The 13,244-nt window shown below is 46.6% G+C and overlaps 1 protein-coding gene across 1 annotated transcript in view; it reads left to right on the forward strand.

The window, feature by feature from the left end:
• The window catches only part of LOC136679752 (tetratricopeptide repeat protein 28-like), a 202,013-nt gene that overhangs the window by 128,773 nt on the left and 59,996 nt on the right, over positions 1-13,244 (forward strand). Inside the window, 1 exon segment of the mRNA XM_066658422.1 lies at positions 6,375-6,882. Within this exon segment, the coding sequence (XP_066514519.1) occupies positions 6,375-6,882 (508 nt within the window).

The raw sequence follows: 13,244 nt of genomic DNA on the forward strand, positions 1-13,244 counted from the left end.
ATGAAGTCTATTATGCTAATTACCGTAATTATACTAAGCCTCAATACCTCATGTACACAACAGAGCTTCCAATAGTGCAGTTCTGTATGAATTGAGGATTTTAATATGGAATGTGTTCCCTCTTGCTGTGGTAACAGCTTCTACTCTTCTGGGAGGAGGGTTTGGTTGCATACAGCCATGCGATGATTAGAGGTGCTGACTGGAGCCATACTGGATGATTTAAACCCCTCCTTCAACGCTTGGTTTTCAGCATGCTGACCTTAGGCTCATGTGCAGCTGCTCCAGCATTTCTATGGAGGTGTTGTGCAATGTGTTTACCTTATTCTAAACATTTGGACAAACATGCTGTGGCCAAAACTGAAGGGATGTTATATGAACAGAAAGTATTGGGACACCTACAAGAGATTTTATGTGATCACATTTTGAATCCACGGGCACTAATATGGAGTTGGTTCCCTCTTTGCATCTATAACAACAGGTTTGGGACTATTGAATCAGAGTGTTGTTGACTTTGACGCACTCAGCGTCCCCACTCTGTAACATTACGTGGTCTGCCATTTTGTAGCTGAGTTACTGTGGTTCCTAAATGCTATCAATTGTCATGAACACCTCTCATGTTTGATCATGGATTACTTAGGTGGGAGGATTGTGTGTGTGTGTGTGTGTGTGTGTGTGTGTGTGTGTGTGCGCAGTCCTTTACACAGTTCTACGCAAACACATAGCTGAAAGCTAGTGAGCTATTATTCGTATAATTCCAACTTCACAGCCATAGCAGACTTTTCCAATGGTCTCCACTGGACTCCAAAGCTTCCATCCTCGCGTTCGTCCCAGAGGAGCCCATGTTTAGCTTTCATTAGTAGAGCCTCAGCAGAAAAGTGTTTCCTGATAAGGCCCAGCACTTTATCAACTGTTTATAGATCCTGACAGCTGGCTTAATCAAATCATCTGGAGACCAGTGCGCCTGTGTAAACACAATCACGTCTGTGTGCACAGATGTAATGAGAGGGCATTTGAGAGGGGTCTTGAGGACAATGAGGAGAATCAAATAATAAGGACCTTGGAGTTCATACATTCCTCAGCAGATGTTTGTGTAGACCTCTGTCTGAATGTGCGTCGTTCAGCTTCATCTTTCCATGATCATAACATCATAATAGCACAAAATAAGGATGTTATGAGTGTATCATGTTTGATTCTAATTACTGTTTATTTGAAGTGATAAATAATTATCCCTACCCTCATCCAAAAGTTACGTAGTGCAGTTTCTGCAGTGCCGTGCCTGAAGTAGCCACTTCAGATGTTCTGTTCTCCCTGTTACAGGTCAGTGAACATCACAAAATAATAGTTGGAAGGCTAAAGGTATGTGGATACTGTTTGACAGACTGAGTGTTGATGTCTGACCTTGAAAAACCCCACAGATTAAAGTCCTTTGGCAAGACTTCCAACTTTGCATTGTAACACGATTAACGTTGTAAGTCACTCAGGCTTACGGTGTCAGTCAAGTTCCATTGATGTAAACACATCATATTATTTTATGTTAAGATAAGGTTAATAACCTGTTGTTTTTGGACCAAAGCTTAGCTCCAGAGTGAGGTGGAGTCTCAGAAAGCGCCGTTTTCCTGTTTCTTTGTTTGGGGAGTGGCTCGACTGGAGCCGAATGTGGCGTAGCTTCAAAAGGCAGGCGTCATTTTAAAGCTGGAGATACTGTATCAGGAAAGAAACATGAAACAAGTTGTGACGGAGGGTGATTGCCAGATCTGGTCTGTGTAATGTTTCTTCAAGCCTTTAAAGTCCAGCGAAACGCTGGAAGTTCTTGCTGTAAGTAATTGGTTCCAGGTTTCTTCAAACCTGCGAAAGGAACAGAGGGGAACAATGCGCACGATGGGTGATGGATGTGTTTTTGCATGCAATCCATTTGATGCTGTGCTTTACAGATTACGGAGCTGAAGGTTGGAGTTATTTATGCGCTGGTTGAAGTTAAATATTCATAGGAACGTCTCGAAGTGACTTGGTACCACCCCCTCGGTGCGGTCCCACTCCTACAGGCTCCTGTTTTGTGTTCATTAAAGCATGCTAACTTCAGCTCCTCATTTCTTACTGACATCTTCTAGCAGTTCACCAGAGGGCCATATCTGCAGTGAGTCCAGAACTTTTTGCACACCCTTTATAATAAGCTTGAGCTGGTACAGTCTCTAAAGAAAAGCATGAAATTGGGTCAGTTGTACAACATGCTCACTGAGCAGCAGCTGGACATTATAATGAATGTCTTCTCATATTACTGCGCACTGCCACTTTGTCTGTACCTTTCTACATAGCACATGAGGTACTGATATTCTGTGGATCATAATGTATCGCTGTTTACAGAGCACTTTATTAAGTGCCTTTAGAGTCTTACATTTTGAGAGGATTCTTGGACACATTAACACATTCTGTACGTTCAATCATCTTCAACATTTAAATGCGACTCATTGAGAGACAGAGAGAACACGCCACACGCCTCACACTAACCTGCACCACCACCGTGCCGCCCTCTTTCTATTTTAGTAATAATTTAATCTAATATATTTTTCCTTCTATTAATTAATACTTATTTAAATATTTCTTTCTTTGTATTATTGTTTTTTTGTTCTTGTCTGATCATGTTATCTGGAGCTCCATCCTGTACCTTTGAGATGATAGATCACAGAACATCAGAAGCTGACCTCTCTCTCGTGTTCTTGTAGCTGCTATCACATTCTCACAGCAATGTTCCAAAGTCCAGTCCAAAGCCTTCCCGGAAGAGTAGAGGCTCCTACTGCAGTGAACAGAGAACAAACACCTGCTGAGGTGGATGAGCACATGTCCAGCAAAGTTTTAACATTTTGCCCTCAACACACTGAGGACAGATTGTAAACAGGTTGCAGGCTTATTGTCCTCTTCACCTGGCACCTGTCCAGAGTCCTCGTCCCATCTCCAAATAGTCTCCAAATAGAGTGTGGAGCGTACTCTAATTAATGCAACATCTGTCCACGCTAAAACAGTTTTCTCGCTGTTTATTGGAAAGATAAACTCCAGACAGGGAAGTGATTACGGGTTCAGAGTTGTCTGTAGGAAGGAATCAATCTACTGCTCCGTCAAACTTCATTTAAATAGCACCTTGTAAAAATATTCAATAAATAAAAATGTATAACTGATTGATTAATTAATTTAAATTAATTAGAAAAAAAGCATAAGGAAAAAAAATGAAACATTTAAATTAAAGCAACTGTATTATGTTTTACCTTAAAATTACAGCGTCAAGATGGATTGTGATGGATATTGGAGGAAGGTAGGAAACCACCCACTCTTCCTTCCTTCCCAGGAGCAAAAAGAACAGATTCTAGACACCCATGGACACTTTACAATCAACACTGTTCAACACAATCAACACACTCTAAATTATAATAAATTGAATAAAATTAATTACCTTTAATAAGAACAGTTGGGCGGCACGGTGGTGCAGCAGGAAAGTGTCGCAGTCACACAGCTCCAAGGACATGGATGTTGTGGGTTCGAGTCCCGCTCTGAGTGACTGTCTGTGAGGAGTGTGGTGTGTTCTCCCTGTGTCTGAGTGGGTTTCCTCCGGGTGATTGTCTGTGAGGAGTGTGGTGTGTTCTCCCTGTGTCTGCGTGGGTTTCCTCCGGGTGACTGTCTGTGAGGAGTGTGGTGTGTTCTCCCTGTGTCTGCGTGGGTTTCCTCCGGGTGACTGTCTGTGAGGAGTGTGGTGTGTTCTCCCTGTGTCTGCGTGAGTTTCCTCCGGGTGACTGTCTGTGAGGAGTGTGGTGTGTTCTCCCTGTGTCTGCGTGGGTTTCCTCCGGGTGACTGTCTGTGAGGAGTGTGGTGTGTTCTCCCTGTGTCTGCGTGGGTTTCCTCCGGGTGACTGTCTGTGAGGAGTGTGGTGTGTTCTCCCTGTGTCTGCGTGAGTTTCCTCCGGGTGACTTTCTGTGAGGAGTGTGGTGTGTTTTCCCTGTGTCTGCGTGGGTTTCCTCCGGGTGACTGTCTGTGAGGAGTGTGGTGTGTTCTCCCCGTGTCTGCATGGGTTTCCTCCGGGTGATTGTCTGTGAGGAGTGTGGTGTGTTCTCCCTGTGTCTGCGTGGGTTTACTCCGGGTGCTCCGGTTTCCTTCCACAGTCCAAAAAAACATGTTGGTAGGTGGACTGGCGACTCAAAAGTGTCCGTAGGTGTGAGTGTGTGAGTGAATGTGTGTGTGTGTGTCACCCTGTGAAGGACTGGCGCCCCCTCCAGGGTGTATTCCTTCCTTGCGCCCAATGGTTCCAGGTAGGCTCTGGACCCACCGCGACCCTGAACTGGATAAGGGTTACAAATAATGAATGAATGAATGAAAAGAACAGAGTTGAGAACAAAAGTAGAAAAAACAAATAATAACAGTAAGAATATATTAAATTTGTAAAGTACTAAGAACAAACAACAATACGTTTATAAGGAACTGCGTGTAAGTCAGGCCACTACTATCCCCTACAGTCACTCCTAGACCCTGCAACCACGAATCTCCATTTTTTTCTTCTTGATTTCAATTTTCTGCATCATTAGGATTTCATTTTTCTGCACATGAGCAGCTCTTTAGAGTGTTTGAAAATTTCCAGAGACATGGACCAATAGGAGAGCTCTGAGAGGACTGGGAGTAAAATGTCTTTACATTAACATGCATTAAAATTTCAGAGTGGTTTTTCCTTCTTTTTTAAAGTTACCATTTTTCTTTTTTTTTGGACAGCAGCTATATGTAGGTCAGTGCGTTAAAGGCCTGATTTGATTTTCTTTTTGAGACTACATCCCACCCACAGATAAGGATCTGCAATTTAAACCAGTATCTTTCAGCAGAAGATTATCCGGGGGTAAAACAGCGAGGCTCACTGACTGGTCCCAGGCTGTTTGAAGAGAGCAGATGAGGTTCTTCTTGGTTCTTCCGTGTCTTTATCTCCTCTCTGCCACTGGATACAGTGCACTCTTATTACAATAAGGCAAACTTTGAAGCATGCTTGCTGCTGCGCTTCCTCTGATTGGAGATTAATCTACTCAGACCATCTTTTAAAAGGGGGTTGGGGGGTACAATTTTGCACTAATTTTCCACAAAGAAGTTTGTAGAGATTTGTTGTTGTAATCTTATGTCATGAGCAGCGTGGTGCTGCTGCAGGGGGCATCACTGACACACAACACCAGGGTTCTGTGAGGAGTTTGGTGTGTTCTCCCTGTGTCTGTGTGTGTTTCCTTCGGGTGACTGTCTGTGAGGAGTGTGGTGTGTTCTCCCTGTGTCTGCGTGGGTTTCCTCCGGGTGACTGTCTGTGAGGAGTGTGGTGTGTTCTCTCTGTGTCTGTGTGCGTTTCCTCCGGGTGACTGTCTGTGAGGAGTGTGGTGTGTTCTCCCTGTGTCTGCGTGGGTTTCCTCCGGGTGACTGTCTGTGTGGAGTGTGGTGTGTTCTCTCTGTGTCTGTGTGGGTTTCCTCCGGGTGACTGTCTGTGAGGAGTGTGGTGTGTTCTCTCTGTGTCTGCATGGGTTTCCTCCGGGTGCTCCGGTTGCTGGGGGCAGCCATGGCCTGGTGGTTATGGAACTGGTTGCTGGTTTGATCCCCAGAGCTGGCAAGTCATGACTGAAGTGCAAGGCACCTAACTCCCAACTGCTCCTTGGGCACCGTGGCTGGGGCTGCCCACCGCTGCAGGCATGTGTGTGCTCACTGCCCCCTAGTGTTCATTAGTGTGTGTGTGTGTGTGTGTGTGTGTTTCACTGCACGGATTGGGTTATAAGATGTCCTTATATGGGCATGATGCCACCTACAGAGACCTGTTTTTCAAAAGCTAAACCCATTTAAGGTGGAAATAATTGCCTGAATATGAAAACTGAGAGTAAGAAGGAAACATCCGCCTCCTAAAATCACATTTGAGGTGGAAGAAAACAACTCAGTAAGGAAGATAATATCACTCAACTAGTGACACATTTCTAGGTCTCAGTTGGTCAGAGAAGTGCGATGCTTCTAGAGTTAAGGTGGAAATGAAGATGCAAATATAAAGCTGGTAAATAAGGCAACTTTTTCGGTACTTCCCGTAACGCTCATTTGCGTATTGCCTCTCCGTCTCCTCCTTCTCTGTTTTCTCTCCATGCAAAGCACAGCCAGTTCCTCCTCCACCACGTCACGGCAGAACTCTGTCAGCTTTAAAACTCACTGAATTTAGAGTCCAGAAAACGTGTGTGTTTTTGTGTTTATTATCGCAGTGGTTGTTATCTGTATCAAGGTATTCACTGTCTCTCCAGAAGTTCGAACACAAAGTAAACCAAGATGGCCCCTCCCTTGTTGTCATGGAAAATAAGAGTCTTAACCACCTTATGTGTGTGCTTTTCTCTTTGTAGGCTGCATCCCTAGCCCTCTGCAGCTTGGGACACGTCTACACATCCATCGGGGACTATCCCAATGCCTTGGCCAGCCACAAGCAGTGTGTTCTGCTGTCCAAACAGTCCAAGGACCAGCTGTCTGAGGCACGAGAACTGGGCAACATGGGAGCTGTCTACATCGCCATGGGGGATTTTGAGAATGCCGTTCAGTGCCACGAGCAGCACCTGAGCATCGCCAAGGCTCTTGAGAACAAGAGGGAAGAGGCCAGAGCATACAGCAACCTGGGGAGTGCTTACCACTATCACAGGAACTTTGACAAGGCCATGTCCTACCACACACACGTCCTGGAGCTGGCTCAGGAGCTCAACGAGAAGTCCATAGAGATGAGGGCCTATGCTGGACTGGGCCACGCTGCTCGATGCATGCAGGACTTAGAGCGAGCCAAACAGTACCACGAGCAGCAGCTGACCATCGCAGAGCTCCTGAAGGACCGGGCAGCAGAGGGAAGAGCCTCATCCAATTTGGGTAAGAGCTCTTTAGGGATTTTTTGAGGGTGGGTTTGCTCTTCAGCTTCCACTGTTGCAGGGCTTGAAATATGATCATGTCCGATGCCAAGAGAGCCCTCAGCATTGGGCTGTGGAGCAGGGAAGCGATGGAGGTCCATCCAGTAACTCTGGGATCAGCCTGAGAGGTGTTTGTGAAGCAGAACTGATTACAACAGAGTACAGCAGAGTCAAGAGTAGGTACCATGTAGTGGAAAAGCTCCACAATGCACTCGTGGCTGCCATCACATCCATACACCCATGTTCCAGTATCTACTGGACGAGCAAGTGCTATTGAAGTAATGGAAATAAATATTGACAGGTGCTTAAGTTGTCAGACATAAAATGACCACTGAGTGTTGTTATAACCTTGTGTGAGTCCACCCTTCCTCCTTGACTTTGGTAACAGCATGTTAAACAGCCCAGGCTCTCACTTTAATGAAAACTGGAGCTGTTTATCTCACGTTGGACATGCTGGACATTTGCCAGATTGAGGACACATTTGTCCAGTGCTTCTGATGTCACAGAGATTACATCATGGCAGAGAGGGAGGAGTGGCATTTTTATTATTATTTTCCGACAAGAAAAGCCAGAGAGAATCCACATTTATTTTTATAACACATTAAAAGGAGGGTGGCTCTGTGGCGCTGCAGGTGAGATGACCGATCCTCACCCAGTGTGACTGTCTGTGAGGAGTGCGGTGTGTTCTCCTTGTGCCTGTGTGGGTTTCCTCCGGGTGACTGTCTGTGAGGAGTGAGGTGTGTTCTCTCTGTGTCTGTGTGGGTTTCCTCCGGGTGACTGTCTGTGAGGAGTGCGGTGTGTTCTCCCTGTGTCTGCGTGGGTTTCCTCTGGGTGACTGTCTGTGAGGAGCGTGGTGTGTTCTCCCTGTGTCCACGTGGGTTTGAGTGACTGGGTGAGTGTGTGAGTGTAGGGCTGGACAATAATTCAATATCAGTATATATCACAATTTAAAACGCCCTAGTATCACTGGCCTGTGAAACAGTGGAACTGTGTTCTCTGGAGTGATGGAGCGCCATTCAGTATCTTTTGAATGAGTTGGAGCAGAGTTTCTGATCCAGAACTTCAACATCAGACCCTGGCCTCACTGATCCCCATCAAATTCTCACAGCAATGTTCAGATTTACAGTGTAAAGCCTTCTCAGAAGAGTAGAAGCTGTTACTGTAGCAATACACTTCACTTCAGAAGAGACAGACAAGCAGTTTTCCACAACATTTCTGGTCGTGTCCAATCGCCGTGGTCCTTGATAGACGACCAAATTAAAAGCACACAGTTAGTCTCTTTCATTATGTCGTTTATTTCACCCCCACAGTTTCGTTTCGCCTTCTGTGGAACTTGTAGCATTTATTAATAATTCATGCCCCCCTTGCTGTGTGTACGACCATGTCTCTCTCTCTCTCACTCTCTCTCTCTCTCACTCTCTCTCTCTCTCTCGCCCAGGGTTCATAATAACCCACCTCAGCTTGTGTATTACGAATATGAATTATGCATGCTCTTTTCCTTACCTTTGACAGTGCCTGCTGGCATATCGTCTTTGGAACAAGGCCCTATTAGTACGAGGGGCCTTGGTTCCCCACAACACCGTCGCCTGGAATGCCTTGCAGTGCTGCTTTCCTACATTTATTTATTTTATGGTCACCCTTTCACATGGCCTGCCAGCTTCCACCAGCTTTGGGGTTGGCTGTAAAGCCTCATTAACTCTTGGATGACATTGTTGCTTCTCCCCTACTGGAAAGCAACTAAATGTGTCCTATGAAACAACACAATACATTACATTACAGTGAAGTGCTGCACCTGTATGTCTGCATGCATAATTAAAACACATTATAACAGAGGTTTGAGGCACTTCCAACAGGTGAGCACATGATATATGCTGATGCACTGCAGAGAGATGTTGTTAAAGGAAACTTATCGCATATCCTAGTGTTCGGTATTCGCTGGACGATATTGCCAAAATGTATATCACGATATATTTTCAATTTTGGTTGTGATATAATTCAGGGGCGGCACGGTGGTGAAGCAGGTTAGTGTCACAGCCACACAGCTCCAGGGACCTGGAGGTTGTGGGTTCGAGTCCCGCTCCGGGTGACTGTCTGTGAGGAGTGTGGTGTGTTCTCTCTGTGTCTGCATGGGTTTCCTCCGGGTGACTGTCTGTGAGGAGTGTTGTGTGTGCTCCCTGTGTCTGTGTGGGTTTCCTCCGGGTGACTGTCTGTGAGGAGTGTGGTGTGTTCTCTCTGTGTCTGCATGGGTTTCCTCCGGGTGACTGTCTGTGAGGAGTGTGGTGTGTTCTCTCTGTGTCTGCATGGGTTTCCTCCGGGTGACTGTCTGTGAGGAGTGTGGTGTGTTCTCCCTGTGTCTGTGTGGGTTTCCTCCAGGTGACTGTCTGTGAGGAGTGTGGTGTGTTCTCCCTGTGTCTGTGTGGGTTTCCTCCGGGTGACTGTCTGTGAGGAGTGTGGTGTGTTCTCCCTGTGTCTGCGTGGGTTTCCTCCAGGTGACTGTCTGTGAGGAGTGTGGTGTGTTCTCTCTGTGTCTGTGTGGGTTTCCTCCGGGTGACTGTCTGTGAGGTGTGTGGTGTGTTCTCCCTGTGTCTTTACAATTGACTGCAATGTAGTGCACAGTGTAGGTCATAAAATAGCATTTAAAAAATGACATTGTATATCTTACAATAAAACCATTTTACTGCTCTCGCCATCTAACATTTAGGGCACTGTCGGGGTGAAGTAGTGTTAGTTTTGTAACCTGTGAAGTGCACTATACAGGGAGTAGGGTGATATTTGTGCCAGAGCATTGTTTGTAAGTTGCAAGGATGGAAACAAATACAAAGATAAGATTTTTTATTTTCTCATCTCAAGTTTTTCTATTTAGAGGCATTTCTTCCACCTCTGTGTTTGTTCTGTGACTTCCAGACCGATGTTTGTAGAAATCATTCTCTATGAGTTTGCTGTCATCTGGGAGTCTCTGTAGTGTGTGGACGAGGAGACTGAATTTATGGCTCTTCCGCTCTATCCATTCATTATCTGTAACCCTTATCCAGTTTAGGTTCGCGGTGGGTCCAGAGCCTACCTGGAATCATTGAGCGCAAGGCGGGAACACACCCTGGAGGGGGCACCAGTTCTTCACAGGACAACACAGACACACACACACATTCACTCACACCTACGGTCACTTTTTTGAGTCGCCAATCCACCTACCAACGTGTGTTTTTGGATTGTGGGAGGAAACCGGAGCACCTGGAGGAAACCCACACGGACACGGGGAGAACACACCAACTCCTTACAGTCACCCGGAGCGGGAATCAAACCCACAACCTCCAGGCCCCTGGAGCTGTGTGACTGCGACACTAACCTGCTGCGCCACCGTGCTGCCCCGCTCTATCCATGCTCGTCTCTAATTGCGGACAGATCTTAGTTGTTGTTGACTTTTTGATACATTTCTGAGGAGGTGTGCATCAGGCTACAGTGTCGGGTACATGTTGCTTATGGCGTAGATTCGACACAGAAGCATAATCTGGCCTTTAGACCAATGTAGCTGTTAGTGGCAGCATCTGGGGCACCTTCAAGTAGCTGAAAGCACTGATTATGACGGGTGTCTGTGTCCTTTTGAGCTGGGGGAGGTCCAGCAACCACAAGGTCATATTTCTCGCATGCACTGGAGCTATATCGGTGTGATATGAAATGCTGAGTCTTCATTTCAAAGAGGGTTTGTCCAAAACATCTGCAAAGGCAGCATAACAGAGTACCTCTCTATATCTGCATTCATACCACGTTTGTAGACGACACTGAGAACCCATGGCGCGGCTTGATTTCAGGCATCACAGCCAAGAACGAGGCACGTTAGCCATTACGGCCATTAGCGTTAACCTTGAAGCTGGCCTTAATTCAGAAAGAAAGACCTCTAATTGCACGGGGGCTACTTGATCTCTGCTCTGGAGCCTAGGAGGGTAAGTACCGGGCCAAAGGGCTTTGTCACTACATCTTTTACTGTTACCTATTCAGCCATTCCAACGTTGCCCTTATTACTCACTTGGCGCTATGAATATTTATAAGGGCACTTTACAGCTAATGGCAGGCCCTCCCCCCCTCTCCTCACACATTCTTCTCGGTTTTTGGGGATTAGAAATTCCAAGCTGGACTGGATGGGAGGGTTTTTTTTATTATTAATGAGGCATCACTGCAACGTTTGGCTGATTGGCTTTTGTGATATACAATAATGTAATTAGCTATGCCTTATGCCTCACACTGCTGAATATGGAGTATCAGGGAAAGCTGACTATGTCCAGGCACATGGGTGTCACACTGAATGGAGTGGTGTGTGTGCAGACAGTTCCCTGAAGATGTGATGGTGTGTAGCTGTAGATTATGGAAAAGCCTTCAGTGTATTTGCTCTCCCAGACTTACTGTAATGACCACAGACAGTTCACAAATGAGCAGTTTAATAGTAGTGAATGTGTCCCTCCTCCACTGCAGTAACAGCTTCCACAATAGTTGGCTTTCTACTAGATAGCTGTGAGGTTTTGGTGTCATTCAAACATCGTTAAATAAAGGAGCATTCTCAGCGCTGCAGTGACACTGACGTGGGGGTGGTGTGGTAGTGTCGGGTACATGGAGTGGATCAGACACAGTTGCTGGTGGAGATTGTGGCCACTCATGGTTCACTCTTAGACACAGCTGCCTCGTTGGTCCACCTTAAATATGTAAAGTCAAATCATGATGTAAACTCTTGTTCACGAGTGAAGGAAAGATGGAGCGTGAGATTGACAGGCGGATCGGTGCAGCGTCAGCAGCAATGCGGGCTCTATACCGGTCCTTTGTGGTGAAGAGAGAGCTGAGCAGAAAAGCAAAGCTCTCGATTTACCGTTCGATCTACGTCCCAACCCTCACCTATGGTCACGAGCTTTGGGTAGTGACCGAAAGAACGAGATCGCGGGTACAAGCGGCTGAAATGAGCTTTCTCCACAGGGCATCTGGACTCTACCTTAGAGACAGGGTTAGGAGCTCGGATATCCGGGAGAGACTCGGAGTGAAGCCGCTGCTCCTCCACGTCGAGAGGAGCCAGTTGAGGTGGTTCGGGCGTCTGGTTCGGATGCCTCCTGGACGCCTTCCTGGTGAGGTGTTCCGGGCATATCCAACGGGAAGGAGGCACCGGGGAACACCAAGAACACGCTAGAGAGACTTACATGTCTCGACTGGCCTGGGAACACCTCGGTATACCCCGGAGGAGCTGGAAGCAGTGGCTGGGGAGAGGGAGGTCTGGGTTTCTTTGCTCCGACTGCTTCCCCCGCCAAAAATATCAATATATTGCACGTATTGATAACATATCGCAAATGAAACCGATATGATATATCGCCCCACCCCTAGTGTGTAAACCATAACTCCATAATCTGGCTGCAGAATCCTGGGTGTCCATTGGTGCCCAATAATCTGTGAGGGGTGTGAAGGCCAGCCCCTCTGGACCAATCCCACAGAAAAGCTACTGTGTTTTAACCTGTTTCTATCACCACAGCGTTAACTCTTTCTGCAGTGGGGGCTACAGTAGTTCTTGGGGTCTCACCCAAGGGGGTCTCACCCATCAATGACCCTGTTCACAGTGTTCGCCAGTCGCTCCTCCTTGGAAACATTTGGCACTGAACACTGAGAACACCTCACAAGACCGGCGTTGTGGAGATAAAGGGTTGTTGTGGCCAAAACATTAAGACCATCACAGTTTGGCCCTTGGCTCACCCAGATCTCAACTTCATGGACCTGCTGTTCACTCACTGACCGTTACGCCCCACTCCTCTGGACCACCGTAACCAGAGCGCGAGTGTTATTTATGTTGCCTGTCAGAGATTTTAATCTCGTGGCTGATTGGTGTATATTTCCACAGCTTTTTGGAAGTAAATACGACTCTAACATTGCACAGACTCTGTCACACATGCGCTGTTCTTTTGTCCTTTGTTTTTTTTTTTTGGTCCTCTCTGTAATTTTCATTTGTTCTCCATGCCCCCTCATTTTTTTCTCACTCTCCTTCCCTCTCCACTCCTAATGCGTGCTGTCAGGCTGCCGGTAATTGAAAGTGACTTGATGAATCGCTTAATTAGCTTTAATAACTGATTGGCGTAGGCTGGGGGTAATGAAGATAGCAGGGAAGAGGAGGGACGCTGCCACCAGCTCCACTCCTTAATTACAGCATTGTGGATCCTGTGAGGGTAGGGTAGGGTGGGGTGGGGTGGGGGGGGGGGGTGAGACAAAGCAGGTGGGACAGTGAAAGTGTATCCTAGATGTCCCACAATTGATGGACACTTGTGTATCTGGCATCAAAGCTGTTCACTGGGAGATTGCTTCTGT

The sequence above is a fragment of the Hoplias malabaricus genome, chromosome Y, assembly GCF_029633855.1.
Source record: "Hoplias malabaricus isolate fHopMal1 chromosome Y, fHopMal1.hap1, whole genome shotgun sequence".
NCBI classification, from domain to species: domain Eukaryota; kingdom Metazoa; phylum Chordata; class Actinopteri; order Characiformes; family Erythrinidae; genus Hoplias; species Hoplias malabaricus.